The 24,883-nt window shown below is 32.5% G+C and overlaps 1 protein-coding gene and 2 pseudogenes across 1 annotated transcript; 1 reads left to right on the top strand and 2 right to left on the bottom strand.

The window, feature by feature from the left end:
- Positions 1–966: 966 nt before the first annotated feature.
- LOC114166992 (uncharacterized) lies at positions 967–8,001 on the bottom strand (annotated as a pseudogene).
- Positions 8,002–11,108: 3,107 nt separating this feature from the next.
- Positions 11,109–18,040, bottom strand: LOC114167534 (uncharacterized; annotated as a pseudogene).
- Positions 18,041–22,520: 4,480 nt separating this feature from the next.
- Positions 22,521–24,883, top strand: LOC114166394 (disease resistance protein RPV1-like). Its single transcript, XM_028051121.2, has 2 exons — positions 22,521–23,161; positions 23,264–24,883. Exons 1-2 carry the CDS (start codon positions 22,632–22,634, stop codon positions 23,940–23,942), a joined length of 1,209 nt encoding a protein of 402 aa, XP_027906922.1. The 5' UTR covers positions 22,521–22,631; the 3' UTR covers positions 23,943–24,883.

Here is a 24,883-nt window from a genome sequence, read left to right as displayed (position 1 = left end):
TCAATGTTGAACTTTGGTGAATACCCACATCAGAACAACACTTTCACCTTACAGTTTCTTTTTCCCTTCATGATGCTTTACGCTTTACCTCTTCTGAATGTTTTTCTGTTCATCAACTATGATACCCAGAGTTTCTAAGAAATTGGGCCACAATCTCATGTATCGATCGTATCCTTTAAAGAAGCATGAAGGGTACTTTGAATGGAACCAGCCAATTCTGCCATTCGCGCTTCAAAACGTGTAGAAACACGGTCTTCCAATTCTTTCATTACCATTGCCTTGCGGGTATAGTCTGCCATGAACGAGCCCAAGGATCATAAAGTTTGATACCAATTGATAAGAATGTAATTCTAAGTGCTTAATAACACCATGAATATACATAAATAAAAACTGTTATTGAAGAGAGATATATACATGAAGTTACAAACTGGTTTTTATTCACACATAACTACAGACAACAATTCCTATTTATTGGACTTGACATCAACACTCACACAATCATAACTGACACGTTAGAGTCCTTTCATGTTATTTCATAATAAATTGCATAGTAACTGACACATTACAAATATTTCATAACATGAAACTTGTGTGCCTTAATGTTCAAATCGCTCCTCCCCTGTTTCTCAATAATATTTATTGTATTTATACATTTATTGTTTAACATTAGATTTCAGTATCTTTGTATATGTTATCAAATACTAGTCTTTCTACCCATGCAACGCACGGGTTTTTTTAAATGTAATATTTTTGATAATAGGAATTGATTTTGTAATATTTATTAACTTCTAAGGTTATAATATAATTTCTTTAAAAAAATAACAATAAAAGAAGACCAAATTACATACCTATAATCTGTTTTTGGTTAATCAACTTTATAACTTCCTTTGGTACACAAATTTGATTACTTCTTAAATCAGCATGATGTTCATTGTAAGCCTTGGACTTTACGCAATAGATCCTGCATTGAACAACAAAATTATAACAAATATTTTAATTACAACAATAGATCATGCATCTATATTTATACAAACTTTCAAATTAAAAGAAAATTAGAAATGACATACCTATAATGTGTTCATTGTCAAAGAGTTTCAAAAATTTCTTTGTAGACAACATTTTTAGTTGTGTTTGTGATATTTCCATTTTCATCCAATATAAGTATTTTCAATCCTCTCTTGGTTTTCACTCTAGAAATAGCAACATATAGTTGGCCATGTGTGAATACAGGTTGGGGAAGATAAAGTCTCACTCTAGAAAGTGTTTGTCCTTGACTTTTGTTAATTGTCATTGCAAAGCATAATGTAATTGGGAACTGTCTTCTTTGGAATTTGAAAGGCAATCCTGAATCAGATGGCACTAAATCCATTCTTGGAATAAAAATTTTGTCACCAATGTTTTTTCCAGTAATTACAGTTGCAGAGATTACATTTTTACCCAAATGGTTGACTTGCAATCTTGTGCCATTGCAAAGACCTTTTGCTTGATCAATATTTCTCAAGAGCATAATTGGCACACCTGTTTTGAGCTTGAGTTTATGATTTGGTATCCCTAAACATTTGATATCATTTAAAAATTCAGATGTAAATCATTCAGATTGAACTTCATCTTGTTCATCAGATTGGCAAGGTGTATCTGAACTTAAATAAGTCACCTCTTCACCACCTAATAAAGACAACATGAAATCATTGACTTGCTCTACAGAATCATTAGTTGGGCACAAGATTGCTCCATCATCAAAATAATTTGGATTCATCATGTTAACCACAAATTGAGGATAGACAAATTCAACCAATGACAATAAAGGTACATCTGTATTTATAATAAGCAGCTCTTCTGGAATTTCTACCATGCACTCACCAATCTCATTTACATCCATTTGGCCATCTCCAATTTTCAATATCCAATCAGCAAATTTTTTGATATCATTGGCTGTTTGATTGTTTGTTGTAGTACTTAATCTCATGTTCTTGGACAGTTTGAGCACTTTACAACAATTCCATAACTCTGAATAGTTGATGGCTGATTTGATGATATCAAACCTAGATCCTTTCTTTATAACGGGTAGAATTTGTCTGAAGTCACCTCCCAAGACAACTGCTTTGCCACCAAATGGTTTGTCATTATTGGCATCATCAACATTTCGCATAATATCTCTTAGTGTTCTATCAAATGCCTCAAAGCACATTCTATTCATCATTGGTGCTTCATCCCAGATAATTAAATTGGTTGCCATCAGAAGTTTAGCACGGAGAGTACCTTGCGCTATGTTGCAAGTTGATTCATCATTAATTAACAGTGGGATGCAGAAGGTAGAGTGTGCTGTTTTTCCACCAGGAAGTAGTAAAGAAGCAATTCCACTTGATGCTACGTTCAAAACAATCATGCCCTTACTTCTTAGAGCAGCTGACAATGTCTTCCACATAAACGTTTTACCTGTACCACCATAGCCATATAAAAAGAAGAATCCTCCCTTGTTTGAAACAACTGCTGTCATGATATCCTGATATACATGCATTTGTTCATCATTGAGTGCTTTAAGCTAAATATCATGTTCTTTTGCCATGTCTTCTTTATTGTATTGCAGCTCATCAACAATAAATCTGTTATTGAATGTATGTACATCTGAAATATCAAGTTGAGGTAATGAAGGATAATCTTTCAAACATCTACCATTTGACATTAGCATTTCTTGTATTTCCATGAGACATATTTTTTGTAATTCAGCAGTCTCAATTTGAAGACCTGCATGAACAAAATAATGCAATTAAAAGATATATTTTTATTGAATTACAAAAATAACAATATAAAATACCTGGTAATCTCATTTCCTTTCTCTTTTGGTACAAAATTCCATCACATAAGATACTCCATGTAGAATTCCAAACTATATCTGGTTTAGAAATTGTATTCATGGACAACAAAGTAACAAATAATCTTCTAAGTTGATACCCCGAAGCAAATTCACTTGCTTCTTTGATTGCATCAATATATTCTTTATCGTCTGCCAACAATCCCAAAGCATAGCAAGCATCTTGGTATGTTTCATAAAATTTCCCATCAATGGTCTTTATGCTTTCATAATCAATACAACCTTTTTGAATTGTGAGTAATATCCTCAAATAATAAAGTTCTCCAGAGCCTGGAGGAATATAAGTAAGTCTACCAATGTTGTAGCCTTTCTTCCTTGGTTTCCATTCTTTTTCTTTAGCAAACCACACAAATTTGCTTGGAAATTCAGAATAAGTCAATTCTTTTCCTTCTGTATAAACTTTGTTAGCCTCAAACCAAGCTAGAAACATTGTGTTAGCATTTTCGTACCTGTTGCAAATCACATTAATATCATCATATAAACTTTGTTAGCCTCAAACCAAGCTAGAAACATTGTGTTAGCATTTTCGTACCTGTTGTAGATCACATTAATATCATCATTATCTTTAAACAAAGTTGATTGTTGTCCAGGAAGATGGAATGTCAATCTCTGAACAGGAGGCCATCTGTGATGGATGTCAAAAGCAAATATTCGCCAAGCTGCTTCACATGGTGATAGATACCTACAATCATAATACCTCTTGATCTCATCAATAATGGTTTCTTTGTCACATTGTGCAGAGTTGTTGCTTATTTTAAGAGTAGCTCTGTCAGGACCCTTGTTGACATATTTGAACAAATATTTTATTGAATTGGTCTTGTTGCAATACTCTGTATTCACGTGAGCTTGATACCTCATTAGAAGTGGTGGATTGTAAGGAACAACACTTCTGTTGTCCAGCTTAATTCCATTCTTCTCCACAAATCTACCATTATCAAGTCTTCTATAGCATGGATATCCATCTTCATCAATATAAGTTGAAGATGTGAATTTTTTAGGATAAAATTTGGAACATCTTCCTTCTTTCATGCATGGTGAAGTATATCTCGCAGGTCCGCATGGTCCATGAATCATGTAACTTGCTACAACTTTTTCCAATTTTGGATACAAATCCGCATTGGGCAATTCAGCTGATATTACTTTATCAATATCAGTTGAATTTTTCAATTTGCTTTCTCCATCCAACCATAAAAGTATATGTGCATGAGGTAAACCTCTCTTTTGAAATTCTACTGTGTACATTCCTGCATATATAACAGAACAAATTAAATAGTTTAAAAAATGAAATTTCAAAAATATTCAAAAAGTCTATACTAATGCTTATAGAACATACCTGCAGTGGTTTTTCCAAAGAAGTCTTTTTTTCTGAAATCTGTCATCATTTCATCAAGCTTCATTTTGAATACTCTACATACAATATCAGGTCTATCTGATGGTGACAACCCTTTTGGTAAAACAAAGTCTCTTATTTCGCTCCAATTGACATTGCATGTTATAGTAATGAACAAATCAGGATAGCCAAATTTTTTACAAATAGCCATAGCATCTTGACAATTGTTGAACATGTATCTTGTACCACCAGTGAATGAAGCAGGCAGTACAATACGCCTTCCAATTAAAGAAGGATCTGTCTCTCCTCTATTAACAGCCTCTTGTAATCCATTAAGAATATCACAACGAATTAACTTTTGATTAGCTCTAATGAACGACAGTCGTTGTGCTTCCACCATTGTATAACAATCAACCAAAAACTGTTGGAATAATCGACATGCATTCATAATATTTCCAGGTTCTATAGATCTTTGTTGTATTCTAAATGCAATAAATTCTCGCAACGAAATTCTAATTCTGACCCTGGATTGACTTCTTGAATGAGACTCTCTGATTGGAATATCTTCTTGATAACCATCTTCTCCATATGGAAACATTAGAGGATACTGAAGTGGAATGAAAGCTGTGTGAGTTTCATGCAGTCTTGTTAATTCACCAGAAAATTTTTTGACAATGATATCTCTGCCTACATCCAGATTGCCAAAATCACCAACTATTAGAGCAGCTATTTCATCACATGAAGGTGTGTTGTATACTCTAGGGTCTTTGTTTCTGCCTCTAAATAGTCTTAGTGTGAAATCTGATTCCATATGTTGCAGTGACAATTCTCTTACTCTTCTGAAAGATTTTGCAAGAACATTGTGAGTGTCAATCATTTGAATCAAATCAGCAACCAATGATTGATCTAGATCAGATTCCTTGCTGTTAGACCTAAAACATAATAGAGAAAAGAAATAACTTAATAAACAGATGTATTTCAGCAAATAACTTGAGCATATATGTTACTCATTTCAACTAACCTGAAATGCTTTAGTCTGTTACTCAATTCATTTTCGGTGTCATATATGTAAAGTTGTGCAAACTTTGGCTTTGATCCACGTTCTGGCAATAAACTTCCAATACGATGATAGTTCTGACCATTAAGAATAAATTGTGGTGGAGCAGAACCATTGTTCATTGAAGTATCTATCTTACCACCAATTGAAGTAAATGAAAACATGCTATTGTACATTCTTATATTCTGTAAAAATGATTTGCTTCTACGATCTACACCATTTAACAAACCTTCAAGAAGATCAGGTGGTTTTTGTAGTAGTGGAATTTGTACTTTTCCCTTTTGACAGCATAATGAAAATTGAACTTCCTTTGATGTGTTACTTTTTTCTGCTCTTTCTTCATACCACAGTTGAGCTTTACAGTATTGGCATTCCAAGCAAGGATCTCCAATATTGAGTAGTTCTGAACAAAAACATAAAGCATTAGCACCTCAAGTAATATTTTATGTATGAAATTCTGTACAATTTTGTGTGACTTTACCTTGTAACTCTCCTTTGCAATACAATTCGTTTGTAATTGTAGTACTTGTACTATCTCCTACAATATTAGCAAAATGAAAAGTAATTACTAATTTAAAAAAGGAATTTATAGAAATCAATAAGTTAGCAATTCAAGATCTGAATTACCTTCATATGTTGTTCTTGTTGAATCATCATTTCTTGTGTCTGAACAATGTTGTTCTGTTGTTGTTTCATCATGAAGATTGAATCTGTTTTGAAGTGATTGTATGACTTGAAAAGGATATTTGACAACTTTATTGTTAGAGACAGAATATGAATGATTTTGAACTCCAAATGTGGCACCTATGGAAAAGAATTATTAAAACAATTATGTTATATTCAAAGTCATTATCAGTATGAACTTTTGTATATATGAGTCAAACCTACTTACCTGCACTGCAATTGTAATTATTTTGTACATAACTTCTGTGAATGCTATTGCTGAGAACTGAAATCATTAAAAAAAATTAATAGAATCATTAGAAATCATTAAAGATCAATGTAGAAATACAGCTAAATGTAGAAATTTACCACAAGGAGTATTGTATGTTATAGTAGAAGCTGAGGATTGTGAAGTCATTAAGTTTATTTGAATTGGATCTTCAACTAAAGTAGTTGAAGAATTTGATATATTGTTTCCAGACACTGCATTAAAATAAACAATTGTTTATAATTTGTTAAAGTGATATTGCAATAGTAATCTTAAAAAACAAACAAATATAACTTACCAATTGTTGACTGAAATCTTGATTTAATACTGTGAAAATTGTTGTTGTTTTCCAAATCTGAAAAATGTTTATTGTAGCAGCATTTTATGTCCAACAATACAAAACCATACATATGGCATTCATGTAACAACAATGTAACAACACTGTTTAAAGAAAGAGGTAAGAAGAAGAATACTTACTAAGATGCAACTCTTGTAATGGCTTCCTTTGGATACTGTTATGGACTAATTTATCAGATTCACTTCTTTTATCTATTATTAAAACAGCAAAGATATTTGATTATCAATCTATGTTGTGAAGTTCAAATCAAAATATATTTTTTCAAATAGAGAAAAAATGAACTGATATTTTTATACTTTGAGAACAATGGTTGGCGATTTTTGGTTTTTTTCTTGCATTCTGTTCTTTGTAATCTGCAAAGAAGATATAAACATAGAAATGCAGAATTTGTAAATAAATGTTTGATGAAGAGATTGTGCAGTCAAATGATTCAAGGTATATGTTAGAAGATTACCTGCATGTTGATTACTTCTTGCATTAAACCTTTGTTGTAGCACCAACTTCCTCCTCAGCCTTGCATTTTTACAATCGTTTTCCTCCATTTCAGCAGAAAACATATGGAATACTTTCAAAGGTGTCAATGGAATAAACAAAAAGAAAGATAAGTTGACTCAATGGATGAAAAAGTGTTCTCTGTTTTATTACTATATTGGTGAATGATTTTTATAATTTTTTTTTTGGAGATTGTACCTCTAATCACAATTTTGGAAACAAAAATATTTGTAATTGTAATAGGAAGCAATTGTAAGACTACCAAAAGTATTTAGCAGTAGACTAAGATTATAAATAGTAAGAGCATGCAGTGGTGACTGGTAATAGATCAGAAACATTCATATATATAGTAATTCTTTGATATTTGATTACTAGTACAGAATGTTTATTTTACCTCGCCTTATATGCTTCGGTTAGCCAGGAACCGAAGCATATAATGGCGCGGTGGCATTTTTGCAATTAGAGTCAAGTTTTAGGCCTCGGTTCTCCAAATACCCGAAGCCAAAGAGGGTATAGGCCCCGGTTCGCTCAAAACCGGTGCCAAAGAGGGGTATAGGCCTCGGTCCAATAGGACCCGAAGCCAAAAAGTGGCTGGAAGTCAGAGTATAGGCCTCGGTCCAAGAAGACCCGGTGCCAAAAGGGGGTCAATGGCTTCGGTTCCTCTAACAACCGAAGCCATAGGGTTTATTTAGGGTTCGAAATTCGCGAACCCTTCTTCCTCCCCGCGCCAGCGCCTCTGTTCAATTCGCGAACCACTCCCAAACCCTAGCCTTCTTAACGCCCTCCTTCCGCTCCGCAAGTCTGGATTTGTCACCTCCTTAACGCCCTCCTTCCGCTCCGCCTTTCTGTCGCCGGTCGACGCCACTGAGGAGCTCCTCCACCTGGTGCCTTGCGCGAGGGCGAAGGGCGCACTCCTCATCGCGCACACCTCCACGCCGCAGAGATCCAGAGTGGTTGCCATGGCTGTAGCAATCAGCAATGGTGTTGAAATGGAGCGTGGGGTAGGAGGCTGAGAGAGATTGAATGTCACCGTACATGGCCCTACAATGGCCGTACATGGCCCTTCCAACTGCTATTCCAAGTAGCCTTTGACAATTTTCTCAGCCTCAGGTTGCTTTTTTTGCTTCTGCATCATCTACATGTTAATCTTTCTATGCCAATAGCTGCAATATTCTTCTTCATATCAGTTTCTAGGATCAGTATCTTAATTACTTTCATTTGCAAATTATTGTGGTATAATTTTGGATCGAAAAACATGAATGAATTGGTACAAAAAGTAAACATTTTTTAAATTGCGAATGAATTGCAGGTGAAGGATGTGATGAGGAGCAGCGTGTGGAAATGACGAGTAAAGGAATATGCCTCGGTTCTTACCAAGACCGGGGCAAAAAACTGGGTCTATGGCTTCGGGTGATAACCGAGGCCAAAAGATGTACCTTTTGGCCTCGCCCCAATATGCCTCGGTTCCAGACCCGAGGCAGAATGTGGAAAATAACCGAGGCAGAAAGCCCTTTCTGCACTGGTAATTTGTTCTTACAGGGAACAAAAAATCTGCTTTTTATGTTGGTACTACAACACGTCTTTTTTATGCAGTACTATATATAGTAGAACAAAAAGTACAGTTTCATACCAAGTATGTGCCATTCTTTTTTCATGATGTCTGCAAAATTATAACATGTATCCATACATGTATGTTTACTTATAACATACTAAACCAAGATATATCCATACATGTATGTTTACTTATAACATATTTAATTATGTTTAATTATAACTCATTTGAATATGTTAAATTAAATTCTAGTATGTATGAATTAGAGTCGATGAATTAAAGATTAAGAATAAACTTTTGATTGGAATTCATAGAATTTGAGACAATGTGCAAAGAAATTTCATTAATAACAAAATAGAACAATACATATGCATTGCTGAATATATATGAACTTGTAGCTTGAAAACTACCTAAGTAGCAGACATGAAAACAAAACTAATTATAATAAAAAGTTTCAAATAACACCATAAAAGAAACTGTAAATTAAAGATTACAATATGTAAGCACTTTGACATTCTGATTGTTTTTCATCTCATCAACTTCAAACACCAAGTCAATAGGTTGATCAAATCCATGAGCAGTACAAAATTCCTTCCACCCACTTCCTATTTTGTTAGACTTTTTTGGATGATTTCTAAAGAGTAGTTTGCACTTCACTATTTCGCGCGGTCTATGAAGAAGAATGCATTTAAATCTTCCTTGACGAAGATAATTGCCAAAATCAGAAGGCAAATCCTAACACATAGCATGTAATTAAAGAAATCAATAAAAATTATTTATCAGTTTAAGATATCGATTAAATTTTTTTAAAAAATTAAAATACATTAATATAAATATAAATGAAATGAATCTCACCAGATGGCTAGCATGGCATTGGTTTGGATTCAGAAATATGCAAAAATGCAACTTCGGTCCATTGAAAAGTGGTTCATCTGCTTCAAGTCTTTTAAGAAAACGTCCAATAGATAAAGGTTTGTATTTACTTGGAAAAACAGTGATGTGGAAGCAAGAATGACCAACATATCCAAAATAAATACTGTGGTTATCGTGTAGTTCATAAAATTCCCTTAAATCATTCCATCCTCCTATTACCATTGGTTTCTGTAAATTCTTGTTATAAGTGACGACATGTCTATTGCCTTCTTCATCTGTTAAAGTCCATTGACGTTGAAGATCGTGATCATAAAGAATGGCGAATGCACGATCCACAAACCCAACAACCTCCAAGGATATAATTTATTTGAACAACGACATAGATTAGTTGAAGAAAAAATGATAATATAATTTCAAATCCGTGAAAAAAAATAAGAAGAGTAGAAGAATTTTTGTAAAACCAAAATTGTATATAAAAATATACCAAAGACGTACCTCATCCTCAAGGTGGATAATACAGAACTGGTACCTACTCATTCTATTAACAACTTGTTCTTGGTTGAAGTTGTTCTCCATTTGGTAGGACTTTCAGAATGGAAGTAGAAATAGAGTAGTAAAAATGGAAAATATGACGAAACTTATCTTCAAGTGTGGTTCTGATGGTAGAATGAAGATCAACATTTATAGAGGAAAAATCCCCCATGAAAAGACGGGACGATTACAAATAGATTTCAAAACAGTAATGTAATTATTACTTTGGAAAACGGGAAGACCATTAAAATGACAATATAAAATATTACGTTATAAAATATTTTAAAAATATAATAATATCATAATATAATATAATATATAATAAAATCAAGACTTATTTTTACAATAAAGTAACAACCAAAATCCATATATATATAATATATAGAGATAAATATTAATATATATATCTATATATTATATTAAGACAAATGGAATCGAAATTGACGTAGTAAGTTAATATATAATAATTGGTTGTAAATTTATGATATATTAAATCTTTGTTTTTTAGATATATGAGAATGAGAATGAAATTTATTTAATAAACTTGGTAACCATTACAAAGAAAAATGATTCAAATTTGTGTATGGCAGCCAATTCTGTTGCCATAACTTAAAATGTGACAACATTTAATTAGTTTGCCAAATATATATTATTTATGAAAACCAATGTAAATAAGAAATGAGAATTTCTAAATTCGATTGTTTAAGAAAAATATATGATGCATTTATGAAAATAAATATAACTAATAAATTTGAATTTCTAAATAAGTTTTTGATAAAAGTTATTTTTTTATTATAAAAAATAATTGATAAATAATTGATGGTAAAACATAATATCACTTTTAAAACGTTTTGATGTAGCTGGCAGTCAAGTTTGTTGACAATAATTGAAAAATGTCAACAATATTTTACAAACCAGCGGATGGAAGAAATAAAATTATACAATTTCTAACAAATAAAACCATAATAAAAGCATAATATAGTTATAATCAAATTTAAACATTAAAGTTATAGTTTAAAGGAAATTGAAGACATAACCATGCGTACACATATTACAGTCCCAAATTGTCAGACATAAAAGAAATTGTCTTCAAATATTAAAACTAAAATCATCTATTGTTTGACTATTTTTTCCTTCTTAATATTTCTTTTTAGCAGCTTCAGTGGAACAGTGTCTTCTTCGATGGATTCAAGTGATAAGGTCTTCTTTGCAGATTCTCTCTTAAGTGAAGTGTTACCATCCTCATTCGTAGCAGTATCTTTGATTAAGTCAGCAGATTGGGATGCACACTCAATTGTTTCTTTGGTAAATCTGACTAATAAATCCTATAGTACAGTTTAAAAACAAATAGAATTAATAAAATAATACGTCATTAACAAAAAATAAAATTTATTAAATTTGTATACCTCGACAATATCAACAGTAGACTCATTGACTACACGCTGTTTTTCTCTGCTAAACTCACCATTGCCAGCATAAACATCCTTTAAGAAGGTTAAGAAAAATAAATGATTAAGAAGTTAAATATATGAAAATTGTAAAATGTAAACTGTATATTTAAAGTTATATATTACCACAGATTTCAACGAAGAATCATTGAACTTCTCAATTATATCATCATCAAGACATACTTTCTTCACTCTGAAAGATTGTTCAAGTTTGAAAGTTTGATCGTTCCTACTTTCAACTTTAAACAACAGACTTTTATTAACTAATTCTTCAAACTCCTTAGGAAAATTCCCACAACCATTCATCTACGATAACAAAGTAATTTAAAATCATATTCAGAGAGATATATCGCACTGTGCTTATTACTGTATATATATAAGTTGATATATTCAAGAGTATACCTTATCATGAGACTCTAACATATCAGCACAGGTTTTTTTGAAAAGGGTGGTTGCATCCCTATCAAACAGAACAAATGTCGTGGAATCGGATGAGTCAATAACTCGAACCTTAATCCTATATCTGTAAAATATATAAAAGTATTAATTCCAAAAGTGTAAATTATAATCATATATGTAAATTGGCATTAAGTTTAATAAAGTTAAAGTTAACCTTGGAAAGACTTTTATAACATGCTTGTTACACTTCTCGCAAAAGAACATCTTTGAATCTGGATAAACAGCTTTGTTGCAAACACAAGCCGTATACCACCAGTCATCCTCATCCAAGATATGGTTAATGGTTCCAAACAATATGAAAGTTGCAACCTTTGAATATATAAAAGATTAATGAAAAAAGGTATTGACAACAACGAAATTACATGAAATAATTTAGAAGTCATTCTAACCTCTTTACAATCTTTAAGACCTTGAATAGTCGTCCTAGGTGTAAGAGTTAAAAAGTCTTCTTCCACAGTATGTTTGGAAGTCTGAGACAGTTGCGTTAATCCTTGAGAGGGAGATTCATTGTTCTCAATCATCCTGGGCAATACAAATTAAAGTTAAAAAAATGGATTAACTAAAAAATTAGAAAGTATTGCAATAAATGAATAACAAATTGAACATTACCTTGATTTAAGTTCAGATGCCTCCTTGAAGTTAACATTGTACTTAATCCTAGTGCAGAACTTGCAATTTTGAAGTTGAACCTTATCTAAATTTAAAAACATAGTGTATGTGAAAGTACCATGGTAATAAAAATTGTAATATAACAAAAGTAAAAGAAGTCACAGAAGTTTACCTTGAAAAGTTTTGACTTTCGCAAATTCTATACTTATAGCACAATTTTGTACTTCTCCACTTGAAAGAAATACATTCAGTTCATCGACATAAATACCAAACAAAGTACATTCTATTCGAAACCTAAACATTCAATAAATGTTATGTCAAATCATTATTTAAACAGAAATAAAAAGGTATGTAGTATATCATAGAAATAAAATACCCATCAGCTTCTATTGCAGTGACATTTAATTTTGTAGTCTTTCCATCAACTTGTAATTCTCTTTCAGTACCCACTCCGACCAGTAATCCCAATACATCTAAATAAAAAATAATAGAAGTCTAACATAAAATGACGAAATAATTGTTGATAACTAAAATATATGAATGGTAGAAAAACAAAAAATATTAAGTTACCAACTAAATAATCAGTATCGAATCCAGTGGTTGTCAATAATGACAAAGGTGTGTATTGTGGTTTCACATCAGGAACCAAGTTACCATCAAGCAAACTAACTTTGGTACCAAACTGGAAATTAATCTTATAAGGGTGGTGCGTAGTTCTGTATATTCCAGAATTTGGAGCAACACTGAAATTTTGTATGGCATAAACATGACCTTCAGAAATTTCAGTCTAGAATTTGTAAATTAGAGTACGTTTGATGGAAGCATGTATTTTAGAACCCTGAAATACATCAATATAATAAAGATAAAGATGTTTAACATACAGATATTTTGTTCATAACAATGATGGTAAATAATTAGACGAATAATAACCTCTTTGTCTTGAATAACCAACTCCATGGAAAAAGGACACCTCTGTTTAGTGAAATCTGGAACGAACCATGAACGTATCACCCTAACGATGATATTCCAGTTCTACTTTTCTGGAGTAACTTGGCTTACATTTTGAGTTTGCTTTTGAACTTCAGAGAGAGACATGTTGATCTCAACACAAAGATATTCAAGAAATGGAAGTAAAAAAGTAAGTACTACATTGGTTACATATTTAAACTCACATAAAAAAGATAATAATGAATTATAAAATATTTTAGTAAGAAAATTAAAAAAAATAATAAAAGGTTCAAAGCAGCTATAGAGTAATATATATCTGTTTGGTCAAGGATAGTAAGAAAAAGATAACATGGATTTGGCAAATTTTGAAAAAGTAAAGGTTCATACGTTATTGGATTGTAAAATTTGAAATGGTTAAAGAAAGCAAGAGGTACAAAAGCATTAAGTAATCTGCAAACATGGAGTAATAGACATGACATGTTAATAGAAAAAAAATTTGACCTAGGTTTACAGAAATCATACTATCATTTTCTTGTGAAAACTGCGAAAAACAGCTATTGATGTCAGAAACCAGTAATGTGTTGCAATGGTTTTTTTCACAGGTTTCATATAAAAGGAAAATAAAGGAAAAAAAGCTTTCTGATGAAGATGAACCATTAAAAGCTTACTTTGAAGTGAAAACATTACCTCTTGGCGTGATGTATTGAGCAGTGAACCATTCATTGAATCACTAATATGGAAACAATGAAGATCTGCAAAAAAGTATGGCTGCATAAACAAATAATTTTAAGAAAGAAGCAATGTGCGAAGATGTTTTTTCAGGATTTGTTAACAAATGAACAAAATGTACAACTGTACAAAAGAACATATGAACTGCTACGCTTCATGTCGAACTATATTTGTTATCAAAAACAAATGAAGGACATACCTTTCGTGGAATATGGTTTGTATGAATCCAGACTTGGCAGAGAAAAGAGAACAGTTATTTGGATGAATAATAATTAAAGTGTACAAAAAGAGAACAAAACAGTGTTATACACAATATACAATAGTGCGAGAAACTTGCTGGAGAAGACAAAATGGTTGGATAAATTAAAATAATAATATATTAATAACAAATATTCAAAAAAACTAAATTCGTATAAAGAATTAATAAAGTAATACATATCAGGGATTGGTACGGAATAAAAAGATGTGGAAAGAATTAAGAAATTTCTCGAGCAGTGCAAAAGTCATATCAATCTACTTTTTTAAAATCATATTAATTTTTAGTTATAATTTTTAAAAATGAGATGTATCTGAAATAAACCATGGTCATATGTTGTCAAATATAAAATTTAATTGAAAAAGCTTTAATGAATGATATGACATTTGGGGGTCTGACATGAATTAAATGGCAAAGATATTCGAGATTATATCAGATTTGTAGATATGGAAGAAGATATGTAGCAGTTAAAATTATATCAGATTTACACAGTTGTATTTACCAAAATATATATATATATATATATATATATATATATATATATATATATATATATATATATATATATATATATATATATATATATATATATATATATATATATATATATATATATATATATATATATATATATATATATATATATATGTGTGTGTGTGTGTGTGTGTAATGTAAAAAAGGTCTATAATAATTGCTACAAAATATTACATTGGTCATACAAAATAAGTAATACGTTAAAATAATATTGTTCAGGGATGATTTCAGAGGCCATGATAATAGTCAAATATATTAAGAAGCACATTGACATGGCTGCTTGGTTCTTCACCGTCAACCTCAAGAAGTATTATATCTCTTTCCTGTAGTCCATGTAGTTCACAAAACTTTTTCCATCCACTGCCAATCTTCACCGATCTTGCTCTAATTAACAACTTGCATTGAACCTGTGCTTTTGGACCATAAAGCACAATTTCTGAGAATTTACTATTGCGAAAATACTTACATAGGTCTGAATTCAAATCCTGCGGAAACCAAAAAAATATTATTACAAAACAAAATTATATATAAATTAAAACGAAGATTACAAACAAACAAAATTAATGGTAAACAGATTACAAAAAAAAAGGTAAGAAAGATCACCAGAGAGCTTGATTTCCAGTTGTATTTAGAAAGGCGGAACTCAAAGTGAATTAATTTTGACGTTGTGAGTGGAAGATTTGATCGAACATGACTTTGAAATTTTTGCAAAGTAGTTTCTGAACAATGATCATAAAGGTGTATTTCAAAAACAGAATTTCCAGTATGCCTTAAGTAACATACTCTGGGTGGTTTTATATCATAGAATTTTCTTATATCACACCACCCATGAGTAATCCTCGGATTATAAATATCCATGTTGAAGGTAACATGGTACATATTACCATTGTTATCAGAAATTGTCCAAACTGGACCCAGTTCACGGCCTAATGTAATGACAAACAATCGGTTGACGTCACCAAAATCCTTCAGAAAAAAGAGAGTTCATGAAAAATCTATTATTTAAATTCAACAGAGAATAATAATGATGAATAATTTATAAGTGATGAATTAAAAAAAAACCTGTTCTTCGATGAACATAGTGAAGAATCCACCCTTCCACTTAGTTGCAAGTATGGATTGATCACCCAATATGCACTGTTTCGTCGTCATCTAAGTAGATGGTATAAAATATTTAAAAAACATTGAAAAATAGAAAACATCATCATCTGAGAAGTGTAGTTCATAAAAAGGTAAAAGTTTAACATGGTTATGATGAAAAACATAAAATCACGAAACAAATTTTTTGATGTGGACTGTCAAGAGAAGTGTGGTTCATAAAAAAGTTAAAAGTTTAACATGAATACGTTAAAAAAATTTGTAGAAGTGGTTGATGATGAAAAAGAGAATATGACAAATAAAGAAAATGATGATGATGATGGAACAGAGAAAATGATGAAACATTGAAGATGATGAAACATAAAAGTTGCTGAAACAGAAAAGATGATGAAACATAAAAGACGATCATCTACAACTTGTCGTTCATAAAAATATAAAAGTTAAACATGCATACCTTTGTGTAATGAAAAGCGCTTTGGTATCAGAAAGATTAGCCCAGATGAGTATGAGAAAAATAAGATAAGTTGAAAATTGTAGAGGAAGGTGCGGTTTTTGACTGTGAACAGAGGTATTAGTAATCAAATGTGTTTGTGATATGGAAAAGAAGATGGTGAGGATAGAGCAGTTTAAAAATGTTTGTGCAATGGAAAAGAAAATGGTGATGATGAAACGGAGAAGATGATAAAGAAAAAAGATGATGAACAGAAGCCTAGGCAATAAAAGTGTAATAATTATACATACATACCTTCCGTGTAATGGAGAAGCACTTCTGAAAATCTGATTTAAACAGATGAACACAGATGAGTATACTTGAAAGAAGAGTTGTTTGAATGTGAAGAGATGCAACGATAATCAAAGAGTTTTAGTGTTTATTGCGCAGTGCAATCATGATTTTCGTCTTGAAAAGTGTTTGAATGTGAAGAGATGTAGCGCTAATCAAAGCGTTTTAGTGCTGATTGCGTAGTCCAATAATGATTTTCGTCTTGAGAAGTGTTTGAAGGTGAAGAGATGTAGCGGTAATCAAAGAGTATTAGTGTTGATTACATAGAGCAGTCATTATTATCGTCTTGAAAATTGTTTGAATGTGAAGAGATGTAGCGGTAATCAAAGCGTTTTAGTGTTGATTACGGTAATCTGGTCAGTGCATTTAATTTGATCTTGAGAAATGAAAAGAAATTTAAAAAAATGAAACGTTTGTTGGCTTCTGATTTATTATTTAATAATTATAACGTGTAGCAGAGGAGATCCACAGTTTAGTAATCATTATCTCGAGCAGTGCGATATTTAATGCATTTGAAAACTGATTGACAGGTTGATTTGAAGACAATTAAAACCACTTTTTGAAGGCGGTGGAATACAAAAAGCTTTCTAAACAGTCATTTCAAATTTCTATTTCAATTAATATTAAAAAATGGTTAAAAAGATTATAATTCATTTATAACTTATAAGATTCTAATAATAATAATTAATCATAGTTCATTTTGTGTTATGGTCACACTAGTGCAGTAAGGGCTTTTTGCCCCCGTTGTTTTCCTCATTCTGCCTCGGGTCTGGAACTGAGGCATATTGGGACGAGGCCTAAAGACACCCCTTTTGGCCTCGGTCGTTACCCGAAGCCATAAAATTCCTTTTATGCCTCGGTTCTAAATGAACCGGAGCCATAGTGTTCTGTAACCTCGCCAGCAAAAAGCAGCAGCCACCACCATCTTCTTCCACCGTGACCGCGAGTTCCGGCACCGCAACAACAGCCAGCGTTCCGCAATAGCAACAGCACTGTCTGGACCTGCAACCACCAAGGCAGCACCTGCAACGTTCACCATCAACACAGATCCACTGCCTGCACGCGAGCCAGATTCGAACCATCATCAACGCTCCGCAGATCTGAAACTGCGACCAACGCCTCCATTGCAGCAACGAGAGCAAGATGCATTCTTCGCAACGCTCCAACACTGATATGCACCATTAACGCTCACGCAAAGCTTCATTGCGCCGCGACACAACCTGCAACAGCAGCGTCAACGAGCCATGGAACCTGCACTACCCACCGCAACTCCACCATCTCCGTCGCACAACCACATCACAGGAGAAGAAGAAGCACAAGCAGCAGCGCATCCAACCATCACCACTGCGCCTGGAACAACCATGCCAGAGGGAGAAGAGAAAGGGTACTGTTGCAGAGAGGGGCGCGGGGAAGAAGAAGAGAAAGGGGGCTCGCGAATTTGGTGCCCTAATTAAACCATATGGCCTCGGTTATTAATTGAACCGAGGCATATAGCCCTATTTGGCACCGATTCAGACCCACCCGAGGCCAAAGAGGTAACGACTAGTGGGTTTTTGGCTTCGGGTCTGTGTAACCGAAGCATATGAGCCTCCTTTGGCACTGGTTTTTGGCGAACCGAAGCATATACATCTCTTTTGCTTCGGGTTAAGCTGAACCGAGGCATAAAAGTTGTCTGAAATTGCAAAAATGCCACCACGCCATTATATGCTTCGGTTCCTGGGCAACCGAGGCATATAAGGCGAGGTAAAAATCAATTTTTGCACTAGTGTCATTATTGTTAAGTAAAAATGAAATTAAGAATAAATTATAATTACTAAAATGAAGACGAACCAAAAATAATACAAAATAATAAAATACATATAATAAAAGAGAACAAAATTTAACTTATATATTGAGATATATAATAAATGAATACAAACTAAGAGTCCAATATAAAAAGTTCAAACTAAATAAAATAAAAAATTACAACTTCAAAACCAAAAAAGTGGATAAAGAACTTTGATATCTCTACTTGTTCTTTCACTTTCAACTTCAAAAATTAATTCAGGGTGATCCTCTACAGAGAGTTGATGAAGAGCACAAAAGTCTTTCCAGCCAGATCCTATCTTAACAGACCTACGTCTTATTATCAATTTACAGTCGACCTTGCCCCTGGGTCCATGTAAAACAACAGAAGAAAGTCCACTCTTTTCAAAATAAGTAGCAAATTCTTTCTTCAAATACTGAAAAAAGAATGTCAAGAGATATTAATTATTATAAAGCAATGGAAATTTAAAATAATATTAAAAATTCAAAACTAACTAGGTGGCTTGCTTGACAGTAGTATGTGGTAGTTCAACAGTAAAATGGATTAAGTTCGACATAGAGAGAGGACGACGTATGGCAACATTGTTGAGGAACTTGGTCTTGATTCCTGTGATTGCAGAACGTTTAGAGACGTGGATTACGAAAGATGAATTTCCCACGTATTTGAACACAACCAACTTGTCTGACTGATCTCCATAGAAAGATCTTAGTTGGTTCCAGCCTTGAGTAATCATTGGAGTGTGAATATCCATGTTGTAAGTAACATGGTGAACATTACTTTGGTAATCCACAACAGTCCATTTAGCACCAAGGTCCTTCCAATAGCGTAAGAATAAATAAATAAAAGTATTTATTTAACATTGAATAAAAAAATATACCTGGTCTTTCAAAAACATAGAAATGAATCCGCCAACCAGATCTGAAGAAAGTATGGATTGTGGTGTGGGCATGGGTTCCATTGAAGCAGAATAGGTTGGTGATGAAGTAAAATTGTAAGAGAAGAAAATGTTTCACAGTAGAGAAATCAGATGTCTGACTTTGAATTGGTAAACACAGGGAATATATATAAAAGAAATAGGAGAAGTCAGAGCTGTTGGAAGTATCCGTACAAAGTGAATAGTCTTAAGTGGTAAAAGTAGAGGTTCATAAATACGAATTCAAAAATTAAACGTGAAATAAAAAAAAATTATGAAACGTCGTAAAAGTATAAGTACAATTTTTTAATGTAATTTTGTAATGTTGCTTTTTTTGAGGATGGTGTATATTTAATATTGGAATATAATAAACTTTAATAATTATAACGTGTGGCAGGTGATGGATCAGTTTATTCATCATTATCTCGAGCAGTGCGAAATTTAATGCGTTTGAATACTGATTGACAGGTTGATTTGGAGATTTATAAAAGCAGTATTTGAAGCGGTCAAGGGTGATTGGAAAAATGTGCAAATGAAAACGAATATTGGGTTAAAATTTGTAGATTTGGTGATAGAATGAATTATTAAAAAAAACCAATAACGAAAAAAAATGAAAGAGTTTAAGAAAGAAAAATAAAGAACATGAAGGGTTTGTACATTTACACTATATTTTGCCAAAATATAGTGTAAGTTGGTAACAATAAAGAGATCTGCTGATTAAATGCTGTATTAAAAAAAACATGAACGAAAAAAAAAAACTGAAAAAGAGATTTGAAGGTAGAAAAGTAAAGAAGATGAACGGTCTCAAAAGTGAAAAAATACAGATAAGCAACAGTTAGATATACATAAACAGAAAAAAAAGTTAGATCAAAAGTTTATTTCAAACCTGATGTTAAATCTGCGGCAGTGAACCATATTAGCAATGGAGCAAACCTAGAAAATACAATGATGCAATAAAATTGTTAGCTATGACAAAATAAAAGAATAATGAGTTGTTCGCTGGAGAAAAGTCGAAATAACCACGAAATCTGGGTAATAAAAAAACGCATGAAGGTAATCCACAAAGATAGATGAAAACGACTTCTGGGTTTAGAAGTCTAAAATAACGATTGAAAAAGATAGATCTCACAAAAAAGAAGAAGAAATGAGTGTTTCGGTTGAGAAAACTCTAAAAAAAATCAACTTCTCCGTTTAAACCTGTAAAAAAAGTGATGAAGAAGTTAGATCTGACAAAATATAAGCAGAAAATGAGTTGTTCGCTTAACAAAACTGAAAACAAAGAATACTTCTCCGTTTAAACCTGTAAAAAAAGTGATGAAGAACTTAGATCTGACAAAATATAAGCAGAAAATGAGTTGTTCGCTTAAGAAAACTCAAAAAAAATATATTTCTCCGTTTAAAACTGTAAAAAAAGGGATGAAGAAGTTACATCTAACAAAATATAAGCCGAAAATGAGTTGTTGGCTGAAAACTCAAAACAAATTATATTTCTCCGTATAAACCTGTAAAAAAAGTGATGAAGAAGTTAGATCTGACAATATATAAGCAGAAAATGAGTTGTTGGCTAAAGAAAACTTAAAACAAAAAATATTTCTCCGTTTAAACCTGTAAAAAAAGTGATGAAGAAGTTAGAACTGACAAAATATAAGCAGAAAATGAGTTGTTGGCTACAGAAAACTTAAAACCAAAAAATATTTCTCCGTTTAAACCTGTAAAAAAAGTGATGAAGAAGTTAGATCTGACAAAATATAAGCAGAAAATGAGTTGTTGGCTAAAGAAAACTTAAAACCAAAAATATTTCTCCGTTTAAACCTATAAAAAAAGTGATGAAAAAGTTAGATCTGACAATATATAAGCAGAAAATGAAGTGTTGGCTAAAGAAAACTTAAAAGATGAAGAGCTGAAAAGAGGAAGATGAAGAGTTGTTGAATGTCGTGAGAAAACCAGAGAAAAGAGGAAGGTTGAGAAGAAGATGAAGAGTGTGGACTGCGAAAGAGAGGAGAAGAAAAGAGAGACAGAGAGAGAAAGAGAGAGAGAAACTTTTTGAAGGTGATAATAAATGCATTTTGAATTTTTTATAAAACGCTGAAAATCGTAGTTGATTGACACGTTAGCTATTTTTCCTTTTGTAGAATGAAAATTTTGAAATGAAGTGGGTCAGATATATTAATTTATAGAGAAACTTGCCATTTGTTAGTTTAGAATTGTATATAGTATTAGATTCATTAATTGTATGCTTAAAGATGGAGAATTGATGGGTTTCAAATGGCTTTTAGGGTAGCAGTTTTGTTATCTATCAGAATGTAGCATTTCACGCAATTAAAAAACGATAAACTCCTGTCACTGCATCACAACCCAATAAACGTAAACAAAAATTATATGAAAAATCACCTAACAAAGCACTTTATATCAATTAAACAAATTTTCATTGGCAGTCGTTCTTTGTGTGATAGAATGAAAGAAATAAAGAAAGGGAAAAACTATGAATTCCACACAACATCTATTATTTTTCTTTGAAAGCTTAATGAAATATTATTTAAGTTTGTCCTTTTCTAAATCGTTTTTAATAGTTTTGATAGAATATCATAATTTCTTCCAATGTTTAAAAGTCTTAATTGAATACAGTAAATCTTTTAATAGAAACAAGTTATTTGAATTTGTGTTTTTTCTTTTGAAATCCGAAGTGAATAAGTGCGGCCCTTAAAATGTCTTAAATTCAACGAGAAGGTGGCAGAAAATGAAGTATGCACGCTGAGGTGGGCCAAGGAGGAAAATATAAAACATATATGGAATTTAATGTAGAGTCATTATTGGTGGGTCGCAAACTATTTTTCGTTCATAATGAAAGAAAATTGAAGGTTATATCGTATTTTCAACTTTTTTTTTTTATTAGCATTTTCTGTTTTATGACAACATGTAATTCGTAAATTATTTTTAAATTTTTGGTGCAAAATAGAGTTTTTTTATCCTGAAATTTCTTATGAGACTCTAAGATGAGATGACATCTTTAACATCAGTTCTTCACCTACGAAAAGTTGACTTCCATTCTTTTGATGGAGTTGGCTTCTTCTTCTTCATCATCATCAGCATCTTCATCTTCATCCTTCTTAAAATCAGAACCGGTGTTCATATATGATGTGTTCATCAACTTTGGGGGAGAAGACATCGGTAGAAGGTTCGTTTCTCATCTCCATTCTGCCCTTTTACAAGCTCAAGTCAAAACTTTTATTAGCCAGGAAAATGTTCAAGACGGACTGAATCTGGAAGAACACATGCGAGAAATAGCAGTTTCTAAGATCGCAATAATCGTTTTCTCCAAAACATACGCTGAATCTACATGTTGTCTTCTTGAGCTTGAAAAAGTAATTGAATGCCACCAAACCTTTGGGCAAATTGTTCTGCCCATATTTTACGAGATTGATCCATTTGATGTACGTGATCAGAAGAATGATTTTGGAAAAGCGTTGGAAGAAACTGCAGAAAAAAGCTATTTAGGAGAACAAGGGAAACATGCGTTGTCAAGGTGGAGCCATGCACTCAACACAGCTTCAGGTATCACCGGTTGGGATCTCAGAAATTTCAGGTAAGCACATGAATCCTTCCTACTTTCTTTGGTTTGAGAGTGAATGAAGCATATGTTGTTAAGGTTGTGATTTAATTTTGGTAACACATTATCATCTTGAAGGCATGATGCTGAATTTGTGGAGGTAATTGTTAATCGCGTTCAGACATTACTGGACTATAAAGACTTGTTTATTACCGAATTTCCTGTTGGATTAGAGTTTCACGTGGAAAAAGTGATTGGATGTATTGAAAATCATTCCACCAAAGTATGTATGATAGGGATATGGGAAATGGTTGGATCGGGTAAAATTACCATAGCCAAAGCCATCTATGATCAAATTTACCATTTATTCATTGGTAAGAGTTTTGTTGAAAATCTTAGAAAAGTTTGGGATCCTGTATCTAGATGGCATCTTCATTTGCAAGAACAACTACTTTACGATGTCCTAAAATCAAAGATTAGCTTGAAAAGCACTTGGATGGAAAGAGTTATGATCGAGAACGAACTTTCTCGAAAAAAGTTGCTCATTGTGCTTGATGATGTGAATGAGTTAGGCCAATTACGAAATCTATGTGGGAGTCGTGATTGGTTCGGTAAAGGAACTGTGATAATCTTTACAACTAGAGATATTCACTTACTGAACCGACTCAAACTTAATTATGTTTATAGCATGGATGATATGAAGGAAAATGAGTCCCTTGGCTGTGATGGCTTCGGAGAAGCAAAACCAAGAAAAGACTTGTATGAACTTGTAAGAAACGTAGTTGTTTATTGTGGAGGACTACCACTAGCTCTATAAGGTCTTTGGTTCCTTTTTATGTGGTAGGACAATGGAATAGGGGGAAAGTTTATCATTGAGTAATAGTTTGTAGTTGAGAAATCCATCGGAGATCTACGCAATATACTGCTAATAAATTTGAAAGGCTGCACAAGTCTAAGCAGTCTCCCAAAAGAGTTATATAAGTTGAAATCTTTAAGAACTTTCATCCTCTCTGGTTGTTTCAAGATTGACATATTGGAGGAAGATATAGTGCAGATGGAATCCTTGATAACTCTAATGGCTGAAAATACAGCTGTGAAACAAGTACCTTATTCACTTGTCAGCTCAAAAAGTGTTGCATATATATCCCTACATGGACTTGAAGGATTGTCAGATAATATTTTTACTCCTATCATTCGAACTTGGTTGTCACCAACAATGAATCCCCAATCTTATATCAGTCCGTGTTACATGGATATGGAGAATATTAATTGAGCGACCGTGCGCCATTGCTTGCTGGCCTTGCAAATATTCGAAGTGTTTTGGTTCAATGTGACATGTGTTTCAACTATCTAAGCAAGTAAAAACAGTTCTTTTCGACCACGATGTAGATTCTACAGAGTCAGGGATTTCAAAGCATCAGTTGAGGTTTTCTTTGATTGGTGTTGGGAGTTACAATGAATTCTTCAACACTCTCTACGATAGAGTTTCCGAGGTTCCTTCTTTAGCTCTTACTTTCCTGTGTACATACCTTCACCATTCACTTTAGTAATTAGTTAAGATAACATGAAATGATCCTAATACACCATCTAAAGTAAACTACAGAACTTACCTTCTATGAACCTGTTATTTTTATAGTAGCAATGTTTCATTTAGAAATACTTGACTTTAATAACGATCAAATTGAGGTGACTAATTCGAGGAATACATTGTAATATGAATAAAAGACCCTATATTTGCAATTTGGAATGATTAAATAA

Source organism: Vigna unguiculata, chromosome 10 (assembly GCF_037176805.1).
Source record: "Vigna unguiculata cultivar grain cowpea cultivar isolate G323 ecotype 2 chromosome 10, ASM3717680v1, whole genome shotgun sequence".
In the NCBI taxonomy this organism is placed as follows: Eukaryota; Viridiplantae; Streptophyta; class Magnoliopsida; order Fabales; family Fabaceae; genus Vigna; species Vigna unguiculata.
This window is presented reverse-complemented; position numbering and strand designations above follow the sequence as displayed.